The sequence below is a fragment of the Ursus maritimus genome, unplaced genomic scaffold (genome assembly GCF_017311325.1).
Source record: "Ursus maritimus isolate PB19 unplaced genomic scaffold, ASM1731132v1 scaffold_26, whole genome shotgun sequence".
Classification (NCBI taxonomy): Eukaryota; Metazoa; Chordata; class Mammalia; order Carnivora; family Ursidae; genus Ursus; species Ursus maritimus.
In genome coordinates this window covers 29,259,121-29,279,009 of record NW_024425119.1, presented here as the reverse complement: position 1 = coordinate 29,279,009, position 19,889 = coordinate 29,259,121, and the positions used below count along the sequence as shown (strand labels likewise).

Here is a 19,889-nt window from a genome sequence, read left to right as displayed (position 1 = left end):
GCTATGAGCAGAGGAATTGTTCTCATTTGTTTTCTGTTAGTGAGACCCTTCCAGTTTGGTCTTCACCCATGGACAACTGTTAATAAGATTAGTGGGGAACAAACGGCTTGAATTTGAACACAGCTACTTGGGTCCCGATCAAACATTTCTGTAAATAGGATCTATGTTTCATTGGTTAGTGGTCACTTTCCAAATCTTTTTTTTTTTTTTTTTAAGTAAAACTCTTACCCCCAAACATGGGGCTCGAACTCACAAATCTGAGATCAAGAATCACAAACTCTACCAACTGACCCAGACAGGACCCTGTAAATCTTCGCTTTTTAAACTTGTCAGCCATGTAGACACTATTTAAAATGGCTTCTACTACTTAAATGAACCAAGTAGAGGAGGAAATAGATGAACATGCTTTTAAACCTCTTTTCTAGTGTGGCAGCTTAAATAATAAAGATAGGTGTCTCAGAATTTTAGAGCTGGATGGGGTTCTAGAGATAACCTAATCTAGCCCCCCCTTTTAAAAAAAATGTTTATTTAAGCAATCTGTATACCCACTGGGGGGCTTGAACTCACAATCTCAAGACCAAGAGTCACATGCTCTTCTGAACCAGCCAGTCACCCTAACCCCTTTGTCTGTAAAATGAGGACACCAAGGCCAAGAGTGTTAAGTGAGTTATCTAAGGAGTACAGCTCGTGGGGTTGAGCTGAGACAACTAACAGGTGTATGACTCCTACTCCAGTGCTCCTGTATCACAATTCCGAACCACATTTTGTTGCTGTTATGAAGATGAAGGAAGTCTGATTTTTCTGTGTGGGGCAAATAAATGGAAGGTATTTACTCCCATGATAGTGTTATAGAAGAGTAGTTAAGATATTTCTGGACTTGCTTCTCACTAAATCATTGACAGTACAGTGCTTACAACAGGACCACATAAAGCCTATATGGGACACACTGAAAAGCAAAGGACAAAAATAAATTGAATTGAAGTGGAAATACTCTACAAAATGTAGACTGATTGCTTATTGTTTTACTTCTTCTCCAATGGAGACATAAGTTCAGTTGCCCTTGATGGAAGGAAAATGATGATTGATTGTTCCACTTGTGCACCATGTCAGAGAGACCAGAAAAATACTAAGGTGACTTGTGAAACAGGCAAATTCAGAAATTATCTGGTCTGAAGACATTATCCTTTTGAACTAAGCTTTTCAAAAGACAATCACAACTGGTGTCACCAAGAATCTGTTTCTAGGAGACAAGCCTGCTTGTTCTCATCACATTAGCACACAGACAAGCAGCTTGTGAAGTAATCCTGGCAAAGAGCCTGTGAGACAAAATACCGGTGTGGACTGCACCAGCTATCACCAAAGCTGGAGCGGAAAGGGAGGGGGTTGGGGAAAGCGTCACCTGAGGGGAAAAAGTCAGTGCAGCAATAGGTGAAGGAAGACAAAATTGCGGATCCAAAGAAGAAGAATTGTGTGAATTCTGCGGCCCAGGATCCTGTGAGCTGTATGCCCCTGTCANGGGGGCTTCCCTCATCATAGTGTCCACAGTGTTTCTCTCCCTCTGCCCCGTCCCAACCTGCGGGTCCCTAACAGTCACCTTGGACTGTTTTCCTCTCTCTGCCCCAAGGCTGGGGGTGGCAAAGGGCCCTGGGTCAGAAGGAGGAAATCAGTGAAGAACAGGACTGCTCACATAAATATGACTTCAGAAAGTAATTTCATCTCCATGAGGGCAGGGATCTTCTTTTGGTTCATGAATGTGTCTAAGCCATCAGAACAGTGTTTGACTTATTGGTTGCTTTTAATAAATATATGTTAAATAAATTTTTAAATGAACAAACTTCTGAGTCCTTAACCCACTGTAATGGTGGCAAACTACTTTTGCAGCATTATTGAGCCCCACAGAAGAGCCCCAGGATTTCTAAAATTTGATCATCTTACATGATGTCCAGGAAATAACAATCTCCAATCTATTCTGGTCACTCTAGCCATCCTCAGTGGCCAAGCCAACAGTGGTTCTCTGAGGCCTCCAGTTGGCACTTAGGCACTGTGCTGCCTCAAATGGAGCAGAGGAACCTCCTGCAAGGCCAGGAACCGCAGGCCTGAAGTGCATCAGGAGACCAGCTCTTTGAGGCCAGGGAGCAATGCACAGCTCCTCTCGCAAGTGAGGCCAACAGCCTAGGTTCTCTAGGTTGGAGCTCTCACTAATAAGGAGAATCATGTCTCTTTCTCTTCTGCTTCTCCAAGCTTATTTTCTCAGGCTTTATTCTTTCTCTAGGTTTTTGACTTTTGGAAACGACGGCCAATAAAATTTCTGGACTTACCCTGCATTCTTCCCTGACACACAAAGCTTACTACCAACTTAAATGGTAGAATGGAAAGGGAAAAATGAAGGATGGGAAAAACAAAACAACAACCCATAAATATCTCAAAATATTATCTAGCCATATGGGTACGGGACCAGGTGCATATAGTTATGGCAACTGTGAGCCCTCCAGGTTATTCCACTGACTACAAAAGCAGTTAAAAGAAAGAACAGTTGTGTGTATCCTTCTTTGATACTCCCAATGTAGAAAGGAACATTTAGTAACAGTTTTTTTGTTTGGCTTTGTTTTGTTTTTTGGTCTAATATCCTCTTATAACCAACAGCTTTGAAGAAACTAATTTCTTCTAAAAATTGTTTGGATGTTAAGATGACCACCAGCTCAAAAAGCATCAGGGACACTTCAATAAAAGGACATAGATTAGGTCTCAAGACAGCTGGCTGACATAAATTTATACTTTGAATCAAATTTAATGGGCTTTCTTTTCTTGTGAGGAGGATGAACATCATTAATTTCACATTTTAATATACTTTAGGGGTATGATGAACTTGGATTATAAAAGCATTTTTCTCCTATCCCACCTAGTGCAGAAGAAACTCCCTGGAGGAAATTCATTTGGAAAGAAGGGGAAGTAATCGTCTTGCAGAAGGGACGGGCAGAGTGGGATGATTCTTTATGATTTGTGGTTGTCGATTTCAAGAATATTGGCAACTATGAAGTCATGAAACAGGATGAAATTATGAGGCAGATTTATTCATTACTATACATAGATAACAAAGGCTTGAAACCGGCGTTTAGAAGTGATTCTTGATCTTTGCTCAAGTAATAGGAAATAGGAATATTACAGAAATACTTCATCTGGAAGTATTTCGAAGGCCATTGCTAAATCCCTGAAGTGACTTAGCATTTCTATTTCTTGTTCCACCGTTTTGCATCCTATGCCACCATTTATGTGCCAGTAGAAAGCTATGCCACCTGTCTTCAAGAGAAAAAAGGAAATACAAGTAGGAATAATATTTTATAGTGATTATAATGATCAGAATTCCTTAGACTCCTTGTTGCTGTGATTGTGCTGTGACCTTTAGACAGCTTATATTTTAGCCCCAGACGCATCTCTGCTCTAATTTGAATGTGTTCCATACTACAGATAGAGAAACACTTCAGAATTCAGTAGGACTGCCTAACTTTAAACTGTTGGGCATAACCTGTGAGAAACCAATTAAAACAGTATTAATCTTTACTCTTTCTGTGCCTTTTGAATGCTATTACAATTTTTTTTTTTACATTTTGAAACCAAACCATATAATATAGGGGTGCTTTCAGAGTGAATATTTATGTGGCATTCTGTTGCAGGAAAGAGTAATTGTGAAATTGATGTGACCCTCATTCAAGGTCAGCTAACTTCGAGTTATCGCAGTTGAGATAAGTCATGCTTTCTAAAATACTTTTTAACATTATTTATTTCCTTTTTAAGCCAATAAAAACAGCAAGAATCAACTTATGCACATTTTCTCAAGCCAAGCTCAAGTCATAGGTCCAAGCCCATAAAATTTTTGCCATGTATATAATTCCAAAGGTTTAAATGTCCCACCTTCTTCTATTGCTCCTATCTTTTGGAGAAGTATAACTTCCTGACGTGACTAAGTAATTATACCACAATATGAAGTCACACTTTCGGGTATAAGATTACTAACATACCTGTAAAAACCACAGATAGTTACCTGTCATATTAACCAGAAACTTCAGGAATGAAAGCCTTTAAAAATGTTCAAATATTCCTGTGTATTAGGTACTAAATAGAAAACACTATCTGCTGTGTGCTACACATACTTAAATATTTCTCTGATTAAAGTGGTGGGATATAAGATTGCAGGTAAACAGGTTACAACTGCAAATTTTAAGATTTTTTGAATAGCAGCATGGGAGAACACACCCTGTTTATGTTCTTCAGCATTCAGGATTGTATTGCATAGCCTGTTGAATAAGTATCTCAAATCCTATCACAGTTAGCATTTGGCAATGAAAATCTTACTTCACTGATAATTATACATGCAAAGAAACTAATTTTTTAAATATTTCATTTTGTTAAACGGCTTTCCAATGTTATGAAATGGAAAGGTCCTGTAGGGAGTAATTTGGCCCATGGCCCAGATGCCTGCTTCAGGACCCAGGCGTTCAATCCCCCAGCTGTTGAGCTTATCGGTTGCTGTTAGCTCACAGCTGAGTCCATTTGCCAAAGTCTCGCCCCAGGTTTTGCCTCCTCTCCAGGGGCATCCCATTTAGTGGCTGCCCAATAAACAAGGCCTGTCCCTTGTTTCAACTTAGAATGAATTTGAAAGGAAAGCCCAGCTCCAGAGCACCCATGGGATTGTTGGAGGCCCCTATTGCCAACTGTTCACAGTTCAACTTCTCCCTCAGCTCAACCCTGCCTCCATCACTCCATTACAGAGGTTATTCCAAGAGTCCCCAATAATCCTTCTGCACACAAATCTCCAACTCGACCTTACACAGTTTGTATTGAAAGTGGTCTCAGAAATGAGACTCTAAAATAGGGTTTTGGAGCTGGATTCCGTGCCAGCCACCTGGCAATGGAACCCCATCCCTGGTGAGTGGAGTACTGATAGCACCTGCCATGCTGTGGCAATGTGATTACTAATTGGAATCCACTTACACTAAAGCTGTGTCCCACCTGGTTACCTGTGATTGTTAAATAGATAAATAAAACAGGGTTTTCTGCGTTTAATTTAATGTAGAGTCGGCTCTCGCTATAGCTTGGGCAAGACTGCCACCTCCTGGAGAAGCTAATGTATACTGGTGACTGAGGCGCTCTCATCCGCTTGGAGTTTGGATCCCAACGCCAATTCTGTATCTCTCCATTAAGTTAAAGCAATTTCTAACCCATCCCAAACTCTGTGAACAAGTTTTTGCATCGAGCCAAGAATTCAAAGGAACTTGTGCATCACAATTTTTTTCACGTGAAAATTTAAACAAAATCTAACATCTGTAGAGAGCTTAGTAGGTGCCATTCTTAGTCCTCACAAGAGCCCTATGAGGTAGGAACTATTATCACAGACACACCTACGCTACGAATGAGTGAACAGTTTTTGCGAACTTAAGGTGACTGCAAAGGTAAGCAGAAACTCCACGTAGGTCGTCAGAACTCCAATGACTGCTGAGAACTCAAGCTCCGTAGCTAAGTGACCGCCTCGCCCCACCCGGACATGCGCAGAAAAACACGGAAGCAATTTTCGTAGAAATTGTAGGAGGCTGGCACTGAGGGGTGTGGCGAGGGCTCCAAAATCCCAGCATTCCCATCGAGCCGACGCCAAGATGGCGGCCCCCACGTTGCGCTGCTTTTCCCGGGGCCGGTGGTTTGGGACGCCAGGCCCAACAGAAGTCTTGCTCCTGGCACTACGTGAGGCCCATTCGGGCGCTCAGGGGTTACTGGCGGTGCAGAAGGCTCGAGGTTTGTTCAAGGAGTTCTTCCCCGAGAGAGGTACGAAGATAGAGCTCCCAGAGCTCTTCGACCGTGGCACAGGCAACTTTCCCCAGACCATCTACTGCGGTTTTGACCCCACGGCCGACTCGCTTCATGTGGGGCATCTGCTATCGCTGCTGGGCCTGTTTCACTTCCAGCGAGCGGGCCACAATGTGATCGCACTGGTGGGAGGTGCCACCGCGCGCCTGGGAGACCCCAGCGGCCGGACCAAGGAGCGCGAGGCGCTGGAACCGGAGCGCGTGCGAAACAATGCGCGCGCCCTACGCCAAGGGCTCGAGGCCATGGTGGCTAATCACCAGCAGCTCTTCGCTAATGGGCAGACCTGGGGAAGTTTCACAGTACTGGACAATTCGGCCTGGTACCACAAGCAGCACCTGGTGGACTTCCTAGCGGCCGTGGGCGGGCAGTTCCGCATGGGCACGCTCCTGAGCCGTCAGAGCGTCCAAACCCGGCTCAAGAGTCCCGAGGGCATGAGCTTGGCCGAGTTTTTGTACCAGGTGCTCCAGGCTTACGACTTCTACTATCTGTTCCAGCATTATGGATGCCGGGTCCAGCTGGGTGGATCTGATCAGCTGGGCAATATCATGTCTGGATACGAGTTTATCCACAAGTAAGCTCCTTTAGATCCAGAAAGCTTGTGACCAAATAATTTACACACGAATAGCCTGTGATACATTATTAGGATTGGGCAATAACGCCCTTTCCGAGTCCTTGTTGGTTTTACCCCACTAAGTCTGTAATGGTGTTAATGTGACTAGCTAGTGAGAACTAAAGGGCTGAATTAATGGTACAAGGCACGGAACGTATTCCTAGAGCTTTGCAGGAAATAGACCACTAGGCAGGATTCAGATTGTGTCTTTTGCTTCCCCTTAGTAACTTTGTGTTTCTGACTTGAGAAACTGCTTTTCGTTGTTTATGCTTGAATGCGACTGTGTCTCCTGGAGTAGTTTCTGCTTTAGCTCTGCAGGTTGCATGAAGATAGTGTTAGTTTTTGGTTGGCATCTCAATTTTTTTTCCAACTCTGAATATTTGGCAAACATAGATTTTAGTCGCATTTTCTTGAGGGAGAGCAACTATAGGGCTAGCCCATGTGGCACTCATTTTTAAATCCTTTAAAACATCCTTAAGTGTCTCTCTGATTGCCCCTTACCCAGTTTTCTTTCCTTTTCTTCCTCGGACTTTAAAATTTTCTAGGCCCTAGTTATGCAGAAACTACCCCAGAGTCACTGGTTCCATTGCAGTTTAGAAAGACCAATGCCAAAACGGAGTGAGTGCTATGAAAACAATAAAGAGGAACAAAAATTCGGATTTAGAAGGTAAAGGAAGTTTTCGTAGAGCAAGAGACCAGAATGAAATCTGAAGAAGGATTAGCAGAACCTGCTACCACTTGTGCTTGAAGCACATAATGAAGTCTTTCTTTATGCTTAGGTTGACTGGAGAAGATGTATTTGGAATCACTGTTCCTCTAATTACAAGTACAACTGGAGCAAAACTGGGAAAGTCGGCTGGTAATGCTGTTTGGCTAAACAGAGATAAGACCTCTCCGTTTGAATTGTATCAATTCTTTGTCAGGCAGCGGGATGATATGGTAGAAAGGTGAGTTCTTAATAGTATGCTGAAAAAAATTAAGTTTATAAGCTCATGATACAATTTTAGCCATTGAATCTCTATGTACCCCTTATAGTTCTTTATGTTTTTGTTTTCATTTAGATTTTGTTTAAGACACAGACATTGTAGTTTGAACTGTTCTAAACGGTTTTTTGTTGGTTGGAGCAGAAAACCACTGTGGTTGCTAGTTTGTGATCTACATCTAGCAAGTACTTAAGACGTTATCACTTGTGTAGTCTAGTTTTTTCACTCCTTTTATCATCAACTTAACCTGATTTTACCTTTGTCTCTAAAGTTTTTCTTTATAACATCTTTTGAAAATCCTTTTTTAAGAATGATTTTCTCATGAATTCACATTATCTTAAACTCTTCAAAGAATATAAATTAATGAGAAAAATACACCTGCAACAAAGAAAAGGTGAATTTCCCCAAAAATAATTTTTCCAGAGTGGAAAGTATGCCTTATAAAACTACAATAATTAAGGGTTTTTTTCCTTTAGATTTATTTCAAACATATTTGATGATACAGTTTAGGGTTTTGATGTATCAAGAACTGACATCTTTTTGAAAATTTCATTTTTTATTTGGCTCTAATGTATAAAAATCAATTTCTGTGATTGTGTATCTGGCAACTCTTCTAAAATCTTATTAATTCTAATAATCTTTAGACTTTAAAGCACAAACTTAAATGTAAGATTAAGTAAAGAGACTACTGGAGAAGATTAGAGAATCCGGACAGTCTTCAGTATCTATGGTTACTTGATTTCTGTGGCACTGCAGAGCAGTGGGATAAAACAATCTTTTCAATAAATTGCATTTAGATAATTAGATGTCTTATGTGGGGGAAGTAATGAAACTTAATCTTACACGGTATGCAGCAATCAGTTCCAGGTAGATTATCAGCCTAACTCTATAACAAAAGATAAATCATGTGTTCAGAAAATAAATAGGAAAATATCTTTGTAACTGGGATAGGGAAAGATTCTTAAATGAGATACAAAGATAAAGATTGGTAGAGTAGTCTAAATTACAACTAAGATCTGTTCATCAAAAGTCTCCATTAAGAGTAGAAGAATATCAGTTACATGTACTAAAAGTGTAAAGAGCTTATACTCAGATTCCGTAAACCCATAAGAAAAAGACGATCCAGTAAAAACACGAGTAGAGGCTTGAACATGCACTTCAGAAAGATTCTATCCAGAAGGCCAAAAACCTATGAAAAGGTTGCTCCGCCTTAGTAATGAGGAGAAAATGCAAGATAAAGGCAAAATTAAATACTGTTCTGTACCTTCCAGAATGGATAAACATAGACTTGGCTATACCAAGTGTTGGTGAGAATGTTCCAGGGTGGTGGGAGAGTGAACTTACTGTGCTATCAGTCTCAGCCAATTGCTGGTGATGCTGTTAGCTAGAAATGCTTGAGGAACTCACCTGGGCACATACCACTTGTGGCAAGGCCCGCAGACATTTCCCCAACCAGAACCAGTGCTGTGGCTGGACTGGCCTTAGTGGTTCCTATGATTGCAGGAGGCACCTCAGCAGCAGCCATCAGGGAAATTTGAAAAACATGATTTTTTACTCCCAGGTCCTGGGGGGCTACCCAGAAGGTCCTGGGTAGAGAGAGGGAGGGCGCATGGACCTGGGGCACGGCCTTATTGGAGACGGGGGAGGGGGAGTTGGGTTTTGCAGGTTCACCATTTATTGGGAAATTTAAAACATAAAAGCAGTAATTAGAGAACAGGAAAGGGAGAAACGGGGTCACTCAAATGGTCAGTTATCTAAGTCACCCAGGGCTTTCTAAAAGAGGAACTTCATGAGTAAGGCTGGCCTGATAACTTATCGAGGTGGTTTGCTACTAGCTGTATCATAACAGCTAGCAGTATGTTTATTCAAAATGAATGTCTTTAAAATGGATTATTTGGCAGTTAAAAGCTAAGTGTCAGGCACTTAGAGGCATCAGATTTTTTTTGTCCTTTTTTTCTAATTGAAGTATAGTCAACATACTGTATTATATTAGTTTCCGGTGTGCAACAACATAGTGATTTGACATTTTATATGAATTATGATGTGCCCACCACAATAATCGTAGTCACTGGCTGCCCCCTTACCAAATTATTACAGTATTATTGACTGTGTTGCCTGTGCTGTACTTTTCATCTCTGTGACTTTAACTGGACATTGGTATATCTTAATCCCCTTCATCTGTTCACCCCACCCCTCTCCTCTGGCAACCACTACTTCTCTGCATTATAAGTCTGTTTCTGTTTTGTCTGTTCCTTTGTTTTGTTTCTTAAATTCCACGTGTAAGTGAAATCACGGTATTTGTCTTTTTCTGAGTGACTTATTTCACTTAGCATACCTCAGCGTCCATCCATGTTGTTGCAAATGACATTTCTTTCTTTTTTATGGCTGAGTAATATTCCATTCTTCTTTAGCCATTAGTCTATCAGTGGACACTCAGGTTGCTTCCATATCTTGGCTACTGTAAATAATACTACAGTGAAAATAGGTGTGCACGTATCTTTTTGAATTAGTGTTCCTGTTTTCCACAGGTAAATACCTGGAAGTAGAATTGCTGGATGGTATCAGATTTCTATTTTTAATTTTTTTTAAGACCTCCCTACTCTTTTTCATAGTGGCTGTACCAGTTTACATTCCCCACCCCCAACAGTGCATGAGGGTTCCCTTTCTCCACATTCTTGCCAGAACTTATTTCCTGTCTTAGCCATTCTGACAGGTGTGAGGTAACATCTCATTGTGGTTTTGATTTGCATGTCCCTGATGCTGAGTGATGTTGAGCATTTTTTCCATGTGTCTGTTGGCCATCTGTCCTCTTTGGAAAAATGTCTATTCAGGTCTTCTGCCTATTTTTTAATCACATTGTTTTCTGGTGTTGAGTCGTATAAGTTCTTTATATGTTTTGGATGTTAAGCCCTTATCAGATATATCATTTGCGTATATCTCCTCCCAGTCAGCAAGTTGCTTTTTTGTTTTGTTAATACTTTCCTTTGTTGCACAAAAGCTTTTTAGTTTGGTCTATTCCTAATAGGTTTTTTTTGCTGTTGTTGCTCCTGCCTGAGGAGAAAAATCACAAAAGTATTGCTAAGCTGGATGTCCGGGAGTTCCTGCCTGTTTCCTTTTAGGAGTTTTATGGGTTCAGGTCTCACATTTTGGTCTTTAATCCATTTTGAGTTTATTTTTGTGTGTCGTGTGAGAAAGTGGTCAAATTTTATTCTTTTGCATGTAGCTTTTCCCAGCACCATTTATTAAAGAGACGGTCTTTTCCCTATTGCATATTCTTCTTTTGTCATAGATTAATTGAACATATAGGCGTAGGTTTATTTCTAAGCTCGCTGTTCTGTTCCATTGGTCTATGTATATATTTTTGTGCCAGCTCCATGCTGGTTTGATTATTACTGCTTTGTAGTATGTCTTGAAATCTGAGCGTATTGAAGAGGAATATTGCCCAGAGCAGGCCCCAGGCCAGGAGGTCCCAGAAGATTGAAAATTACTAACAGTAAGCTAGAGATAACCAGAAGCCCTACTGGGAGCAAGAGATAACCAGCCCTTTCTGCTTCTGTAGACAGGCTTCCCAGCACAGGCTCCCTGCACTACTGTTCCCACCTAAAGCAGCCCCCACTTCCCCCCCTGACTCCCCACCATTTAAACCCACCTACCAGCAGTCAGCACAGCCCTTAGAACCTGCCTGCCTGCAGTCCCCTATAAAAGCCCTATAACTCCATTGTCTGGGGCCCAGAGTTTTGAGCACGAGCTCATCTGGGTCTGCCCATCTGGGTCCGCCGGCATAAAATAAATCTGAGTTTCTTACTTCTCCAAGTGTCAGTGGTCTTTTGCCGGTCTGATTCTTATTTTTCTGCAACAGGGTGATACCTCCAGCTTTGTTATTTCTCAGGATCGCTTTGGTTATTTGAGGTCTTTCATGGTTTCACACAGATTTTAGGACTGTTTATTCCTAGTTCCATGAAAAATGCTGTTGGTGTTTTGATAGGGATTGCATTAAATCTGTACTTTGCTTTGGGTAGTATGGACATTTTAACAATATCATTCCAACCTATGAGCATGGTATATTTTTCCATTTATTTGTGTCATCTTCACTTTCTTTCATCAGCGTTCTGTAGTTTTCAGAGTACAGGTCTCTATTTTACCCTTTTTGATGCAGTTGTAAATGGGATTCTTTTCTTAATTTCCTGGTCTGCTAGTTTGTTATTAGTGTATAAAAATGGAACAGTTTTCTGTGTATTAATTTGGTATTCTGCAACTTGACAGAATTTATTTATTACTTCCAATAGTTTTTTGGTGGAGTCTTCAGGGTTTCTGTATATAGTATCAAGTCATTTGCAAATAGTGACAATTTTAATTCTTCTTTACCAGTTTGGATGCCTTTTATTTCTGTCTGTTGGCCGTAGTAGGACTTCCAATACTATGTTGAATTAAAGTGGCAAATGGACATCACTGCCTTGTTCCTGATCTTAGAGAAAAAGCTTTGAGATTTTCACCAATGAGTATGATGTTAGTTGTAGGGTTTTCATATTTGGGTTTGGGGGTATGTTCCCTGTAAACCCACTCTGTTGAGAGTTTTTATCATAAATGGATTTTGGATTTTGTCAAATGCTTTTTCTACCTCTGTTGAGATAATCATATAGTTTTTATCTTTTGTTAATGTTGTGTATCATGTTTGTTGATTTGCATAAATTGTACCATCCTTGCATCCTTGGAATAAATCCCACTTGATCGTGGGGAATGATCCTTTCAATGTATTGCGGAATTCAGCTTGATAATGTATGTGAGGAGTTTTGCATCTGTGTTCATCCAGGATGTAGCCTGCAATACTCTAGTTTTGAGGTGTCTTTGTCTGGTTTTAGTGTCAGGGTAGTGCTGGCCTTCTACAATGTATTTGGAAGCATTCCTTCCTTTTCAGTTTTTTAATAGTTTGAGAAGAATAGGTATTAGTTCTTTAAATGTTTGGTAGAATTCACTTGTGAAACTGTCTAGTCCTGGACTTTTGTTTCTTGGGAGGTTTTGATTACTGCTTCAGTTTCATTCCAAGTAATTGATCTGTTCAGATTTTCTATTTCTTCCTGTCTTGGAAGATTTTATGTTTCTAAGAATTTTTCATTCCTTCTAAGTTGTCCAATATATTAGACATATAATAATTTTCCGTAGTAGTCCTTTTTTTTTTTTTAAACCATTGACTATATTTTCTATGTTGTACCTTTCATCCCATGATTATTCATTCCTTAACTGGAAGCCTGTATCTCCTATTCCCCATCATCCATTTTTCCCATCCCCCACACTCCATCCCCTCTTGCAACCATTAGTTTGTCCTCTGTATTTGTGGGTTGTTTCTATTTTGGGGTTTTTTTTTTATTATTTGTTTTTTAGGTTCCACATATAAGTGAAATCATATGGAATTCGTCTGTCTCTGCCCAAATTATTTCACTTAATATAATACCTTCTAGACCATTGAAGTTGTCACAAATGGCAAGATATCCATCTTTTTAAGTCCTGAGTAATTTTCCAGTGTATATATGCCGCTTCTTTATCCATTCATCTATTAGCGGACCCTTGAGTTGCTTCCGTATCTTAGCTATTGTAAATGACGCTGCAGTGAACAAAGGGATGCATATCTTTTTGAATCAGTGTTTTCACTTACTTGGAGCGAATACCCATCAGTGGAATTACTGGATCCTTGTGGTATATCTATTTTTAATTTTTTGAAGAATCTCCATACTGTTTTCTATAGTGGCTGCATCAATTTACATTCCCACCAACAGTGCACAAGGGTTCCTTTTTCCTCTGTATCCTCACCAATACATTATTTCTTATCTTTTTGATACTAGTCACCGTGACAGATGGAAAGCGATATCTCATCGTGGTCTTGATTTCCATTTCTCTGATGGTTAGTGATGTGGCGCGTCTTGTTCAACGTGTCGACTGTGCGTGTGTCTTCTTTGGAAAAATGTCTATTCAGGTCCTCTGCCCATTTTTAATTGGATTCTTACTGTTACTGGTGTTGAATTCTGTGAGTTCTTTATATATCTTGGATATTAATCCTTTGTTGGATATATCATTTGCAAATATCTTCTCCCACTCAGTAGGTCTTCTTTCTCTTTTGTTGATGGTTTCCTTTGCTGTGTGAAGACTTTTTATTTTGGTGTAGTCCCAACAGTTTATTTTTATTTTATGGTTTCAGGTCTCAATATTTAGGTCTTTAATCCATTTTGAGTTTATTTTTATATATGGTGTAAGAAAGTGGTCCAGTTTCATGCTTTTGCGTGAAACAGATACATAAGCACCATTTGTTAAAGGGATTCTGCCCATTGTATTTTCTTGCCTCCTTTGGCACAGATTAATTGATCATGGAAGTACAAAGTTATATCTGTTCTCTCCGTTCTGTTCCACTGATGTGGGTGTGTTTTTGTGCCAGTACCAATCTGTTTGATTACTGTGGCTTTGTAGTGTATCTTGAAATGTGGAAATGGGTTACTTCCAGCTTTGTATTCTTTCTCATGATTACCTTGGCTCTTCTGGGTCTTTCATGGTTCATACAAATTTTAGGATTATTTGTTCTAGTTCTGTAAAAAAATGCTGTTAGTATTTTGATAGGGATTGCATTGAATCTGTAGTTTGCTTTGGGTAGTACAAACATTTTATCATTATTAATTCTTCCAATCCATGATCATGGAATGTCTTTCCAGTTTGTCATCTTCAGTTTCTTTCGTCAGTGTTTTATAGTTTCACGTTACAGATCTTATATCTTCTTGGTTAAGCATGGTAGTCTTTTTTTTTTTTTTTTTTAAGATTTTATTTATTTATTTAAGTAATCTCAACACCCAACACCCAACGTGGGGCTCAAGCCCACAACCCTGAGATCAAGAGTCACATGCTCTATCAACTGAACCAGCCAGGTGCCCCGAAGCTTGGTAATGTTTTCTAATCCTTTTTATTTATGTAGTGTCAGTCGTACCTTCTCTAATTTCTGATTTTATGTATTTGAGTCCTCTCTTTTTCTTGATGAATCTGGTGAAAGGTTTATCAATTTTGTTTATCTTTTCAAAGAACCAACTTGTAGTTTCATTTATCTTTTTTTTTTTTTTAAGTTTCTGTATTTATTTGCTCCGATCTTTATTATTTCTTTGCTCCTGCTAGCTTTGGGCTTTGTTCTTTTTTCTAATTCCTTAAGTTGTAAGGTTAGATTGTCTATTTTAGATTTTTGTTTCTTGAGGCAGGCCTTCATTGCTATAAATTTCCCTCTTAGAACTCCTTTTTCTGTGTCCCAGAGATTTTGGAACATCATGTTTCCATTTTCATTTGTCTTTAGATAGTTCTTAATTTACTCTCTGATTTCTTTGACCCATTAGTTGTTTAGTAGCATGTTGTTTCACCTCCACATGTCTGTGTTTTTTCCAGTTTTTTTCTTGTAATTGATTTCTAGTTTCATACCAGAAAGAGGGTTGATATGATTTCAGTTTTCATAAATTAATTGAGACTTGTTTTGTGGCTTAACATGCAATCTATTGTGGAAAATGTTCCATGTGCACTTAGAATGTGTATTCTGTGTTTGGGGATGGAATGTTCAATATATATCTGTTAAGTCCATCTGGTCCAACATGTTCTTCAGAGCCACTGCTTCCTTGATTTTTCTGCCAAGATGACCTATCTGTTGCTGTAAGTGGGATGTTAAAGTCGGCTTCTGTTGTATTACTGTTGATTTCTATTTTTTTTTTAAAGATTTTATTTATTTGAGAGAGAGAGAGCGTGCGTGCACACTAGTTGGAGGGAGGGCCAAAGGGAGAGGGAGAAATAGACTCCCCGCTGAGCAGGGAGCCTGACGTGGGGCTTGATCCTGGGACTCCAGGATCATGGCCTCAGCTGAAGGCAGATGCTTAACTGACTGAGCCACCCAGGTGCCCACTGATTTCTCCCTTTATGTCTGTTAATATTTGTCTTATGTACTTAGGTGCTTCCATGTTGGGTTCAGAGGTAATTGTGATTGTTATATCTTCATTGGATTGAGCCGTTTATCATTATGTTAATGCTCTTTGTTTCTTGTTACAGTCTTTGTTTTAAAGTGTATTTAGTCTGATGTAAATATTGCTACGTCAGCTTTTTTTCCATTTTCATGGAATGCCTTTTTTCATCTGTTCACTTTCAGTTTGTGTCTTTAGGTCTGAAGGAGGCTCTTGGAGGCAGAATATAGATGGGTCTTGGGGTATTTTTATCCATTCAGTCAGCCTGTGTTTTTTGATTGGAGCATTTAGTCCATTTACATTTAAAGATTTATTTACTTCAGATAAATAGCGAGCACATAAGGGGGGGAGGGGCAGAAGGAGAGAGAGAATCTTCAAGCAGACTCCCCACTGAACATGGAACCTGACATGGGGCTCCATCCCCGGACCCTGAGATCATAACCTGAGCCGAAATCAAGAGCTGGCCACTTAACTGAGCCACCCAGGCACCCCTAGTCTATTTACATTCAAAGTAATGATTGATAGTTAGGTTCTTTTTGCTATTGTGTTAATTGTTTGATTGTTTTTATAGTTCTTTCTCCCTTTCTTGGTCTCTTCCCTTGTGACTTGATAAAACTTTCCTTAGTGTAACACTTGGATTCTTTTAGTCTTTGTGTGTATCTATTATACAGTTTTGGTTTGTGGTTACCACGAGGTTCATGCAGCAGCCTCTGCATATAGCCATCTATTTTAGGTTAATGGTCACTTAAGTTTCAACACATTCAGAAAGCACGTTTGCTGTGTTTCTATTCCCCACTCCATGTTTTATGTATTTGATGTCCTCTTTTACACCTTTTTATCTTTTGTATTGGTTAACTAATTATTGTAGCTGTAAGTGATTGTCCTATTTTTGTCTTCTAACCTTCGTACTGGCTTTGGGATTGATCTGGTACCTTTACTATTTGTTTGCTTTCACCATTGAAATTCTTTCATAATTTTCTAAGTCCTAGTTACAGCCTCTTCTTTCTCGTTTAAAAAAGTCCCTTGTACGTTTCTTGTAAGGCCAGTTTAGTGGTGATGGACACCTTTAACTTTTGTTTGTCTGGGAACCTCTTTATCTCTCCTTCTATTCTGAGTGACAGTCTTGCTGGGGACAGTATCGGTTGTAGTTTTTTCCTTTCATCATTCTGAACACACTGTACTGCTCCCTCTGGCCTGCTGAAAGATCAGCTGATAGCCTTATGGGGGTTACCTCATACATCACTGTTTGCTTTTCTCTCCCCACTGTTATGATGCTCTCTTGAATTTTTGCCATTTTAATTATCATGTGTCTTGGTGTGGACTTCTTTGGGTTCCTATTTGGGGCTCTCTGTACTTCCTGGACCCGGATGTCTTTTCCTTCCACAGGTTAGGGAAGTTTTCAGCTGTTATTTCTTTGATTAAGTTTTCTGCCCCTTATTCTCTCTGTTTTCCTTTTGGGACCCATGTGATGTGAATGCTAGTATGCTGCTTGTCCCAGAGATAGGTGTCCTTAATTAATTCTATGACACTAGGAATTGTAACTTAATTGGGGGAACCTCAGTATTAAAGGTTTGGAAGGGAAATGGTGAGGTACCATTCATAGTGGCTGACTTATGTACCGACCACATGGGGCCATTGAAAGGGGAGGCTGTGGGCTTAATGACTCCATGTCAACATCTTTAATGACAGGGCGTAGGCCTTTAGTGCCCCGTTTAAATTGGTATTGGGGGGTGTTTACCATCTTGCCCCCAGGAGGAAGAGTCACTGGCATCCATTTGGTAAATCCTACCAAGAAGGCCAAGAACTTGGGCTGGTTCTGTGTGGCATGGTATGTGTCAGTGCATCCATGCTGTAATAGGGGAAGAAAGGGCCAAAGAAGCCACCCCTATAAGGAGCCGTTTGAAGTAAATGGTCCCTGTAGTTAAGTTACATCCGAATGGATTTGTACACCTTTGATTGTTTTACTGGGAATGCCCTGTAGGTAGAAGGGCTTCCCTTTCGAGAATTTAGAGGGATTGTCTGGAATAACAGTGACTTGGGCCCTGATGCCTAATAGGACAAAAAAAGACCCTGCATTTTTATTGTCCCACTGGACTATCAGAGCGGTATAGGGGCCACTGCCTCTGGGAGGTGGGTTCAGTCCTAGGGAGCTACCCATTTCCTAGGGTAGATGCTTAGGTGGCAGCTGTGTGGCAGGAGGATGGATGGCAGAAGGGGGCTGTGGCTGGGAGAATGCTAGTATTGGGCTCTGGAGTTTAGAGACTGGCTGTCCAGATACTAAGTGACCAGAGCACTGAGATTTTGTAACTCCCAGGAGAGGTTAACTTGTGTATTTTCATCAGGGGCAAGATTATGTTGGTTTATTAGGGAGGGTGTGGGGAGCCCTTTTTGTTGAGGGAAATTTCCTCAAGGGGAAACGCCCTCTGGGGCAGTGGGTGTGGAAGGGCATAGGTCTGAAGTATCTGGGTGCCCGGATAGTAATCTCCTCTACGTCCAGCAACCCTGTCAGGGCCCCCCAGTGCCTTAAATGGCTTCAGCGGTCCCATTAAAATGTAGTAGGGCTGCCCTGTAATTAGGGGGAGAGCCTTACGAAAAAAAGTCTCTGGACTCGGGTCACGTGGGGCCTCTTCCGGTTTAGAAATAAAGAGGGGGGTCATCTGGGTCGCTGTGGTCATGCCTGCAGTCGCTGTCAGTAGGCTGAGTCTGAGACCCTCGCGCACGGTGTGCTCAGCGGCCTGCGTGGTGCCCCTGCACTTGTCCGCGGGCGCTGCCGTCCGTCCGCTGTCGCACCAACGCCGGCTGGCTAACCGGCTGGGTCGCGGCGCTCTGGCAGTGTCGCCTCCGCTGCGTGTTGCCTGCGGTGTCTCAGCTGAAGTGTCGCTGCTGCATCGTAATTCGGTCTCTCCAGAGCCACGTGATCGAGGCCGCACAGATGATGAGACCACTAGTTACAAAGGCCCTTCGTGACTAATGTCAACGAGGGTCCTCCAGGAGAGCTAGTGAAGGCACACTGGATCCCAGGGCTGTTACCCCTGGGCAGATTACTGAGGAAAGGCTATTCCGGTGGGTGAGGAGGAGGGAGAACTCCCCTAGTGACCCCCGAGTGGTGGGTCGTGGTGGGACTGTGTCCCCTACAGACATTCGCCTGAGCGGAGTCTGCGGCCCGACCGGCCTTCGCGGTGCCGACGACTGCAGGACGCACCTGGGCGGCAAGGGTCAGGGAGCTTCGAAAAACGGTATCTTCCTACCTCCAAGTTCTGGAGGGGGTGGGCACTGTGACGTCTGGGTAGGGAGAGAGGGAGAGAGCGCGGCCCTGGGGCTCCGCCCGTTTCGGGGTGCAGGGTGAAGTGCCTGGGGCTTTGTGAGGTCCTTCTTTATTGGCAAATTTAAAACATAAGCGCGGACGTCAGGAAGTGGGAAGGGAGACACGGGGTCACTCGAGCGGTCGGTAATCTGCGTTATCCGGAGCTTTCTAAAGGGGGAACTTGCTGTGTGGCCGTGGCCTGCTGCTTTGCCGCGATGTGCCGCCAACTGTGGCATATTTAGGTGAGGGAGGCCTTGGAAGTGGAGGCCTTGGCAGCAAAAGCTTAACGTCAGGCACAGATGCTACGCTTACAGAACCACTTGGGAAGTGTGTGTCTGTGCTTACTACACCTGAATACGCACATGAACCTGCGACCCAGCAGTTCCCCTCCTGGGTACGTCCCCAGAAGAAACGAGCGCGCACGGGCGCCACGAGAAATACACGGGAGTGTGGACAGCAGCATTATTAGCAGCCGCTGCGCGAGAGCAGCAGCAGCACAGATGCCACGGTAGACTAGATGGCTCGTGGGAAGCAGGCGCAGCACGGAGGGCCGTCCTGACAGCGGTACACGCAGCAGCAGCACCGATCTCCTAAACACAGTGATGTGCCGAGTAGCTAAACGCAAAGATGTAGTCTGTATGATCCCGTTGATTTGTAAAGCCTAAGAACCGGCGAACGCAGCGATGCTCTTTACCCAGGGCTACCAGAATAGAGGTATAGAGAGAGACGAGGAAGAGATTACCTTGAAAGGCAGAAGAGTGGTTCATTTGGAGCGGGAGAAGCGGATGTGGTACGTCCAGGTTTTCTTGAGTAGAAGCAACGACGTATTTCTAGACAGGGGATGGTTACATAGATGCTTGCTTTCTGACTCCTTAAACTGTATGTTTGTGATTTGTATACCTTTCTATGTGTTTTTCACCAAGAAAAGATTTGTTTAAAGGCTACATATAAAATATCTGTTTTTAAGTTATACATATTTTTCATTTATGGGTATATATACATAAAAGTATTAAAACATGCTTAGGAAGGATATGTACAAATTTAGATTAGCTTATCTCTGGGCAAGGAGGGGACTCTGAGGTGCTAGCATCTAGAGCTATATTATTTTATGCTTTTTCAAAAGGAAAGATTGAAGCGAAGATGGCAAAATAGTAACATCTTCAATCTGG

General features: G+C 41.6%; 1 protein-coding gene across 5 annotated transcripts in view; it reads left to right on the top strand.

The window, feature by feature from the left end:
* The first annotated feature begins 5,591 nt into the window (after positions 1–5,591).
* Positions 5,592–19,889, top strand: part of YARS2 (tyrosyl-tRNA synthetase 2) — a 64,148-nt gene continuing 49,850 nt past the window's right edge. For all 5 annotated transcript variants that reach the window (XR_566557.2, XR_566555.2, XR_566556.2 and 2 more), the window contains exons 1-2: positions 5,592–6,427; positions 7,246–7,413. Coding sequence is in view for 1 of the 5 variants with exons in the window: in XM_008683469.2 (XP_008681691.1) it covers positions 5,649–6,427; positions 7,246–7,413 (947 nt within the window). In the remaining 4 variants the exon portion in view is untranslated. The remainder of the gene's footprint in view (positions 6,428–7,245; positions 7,414–19,889) is intronic.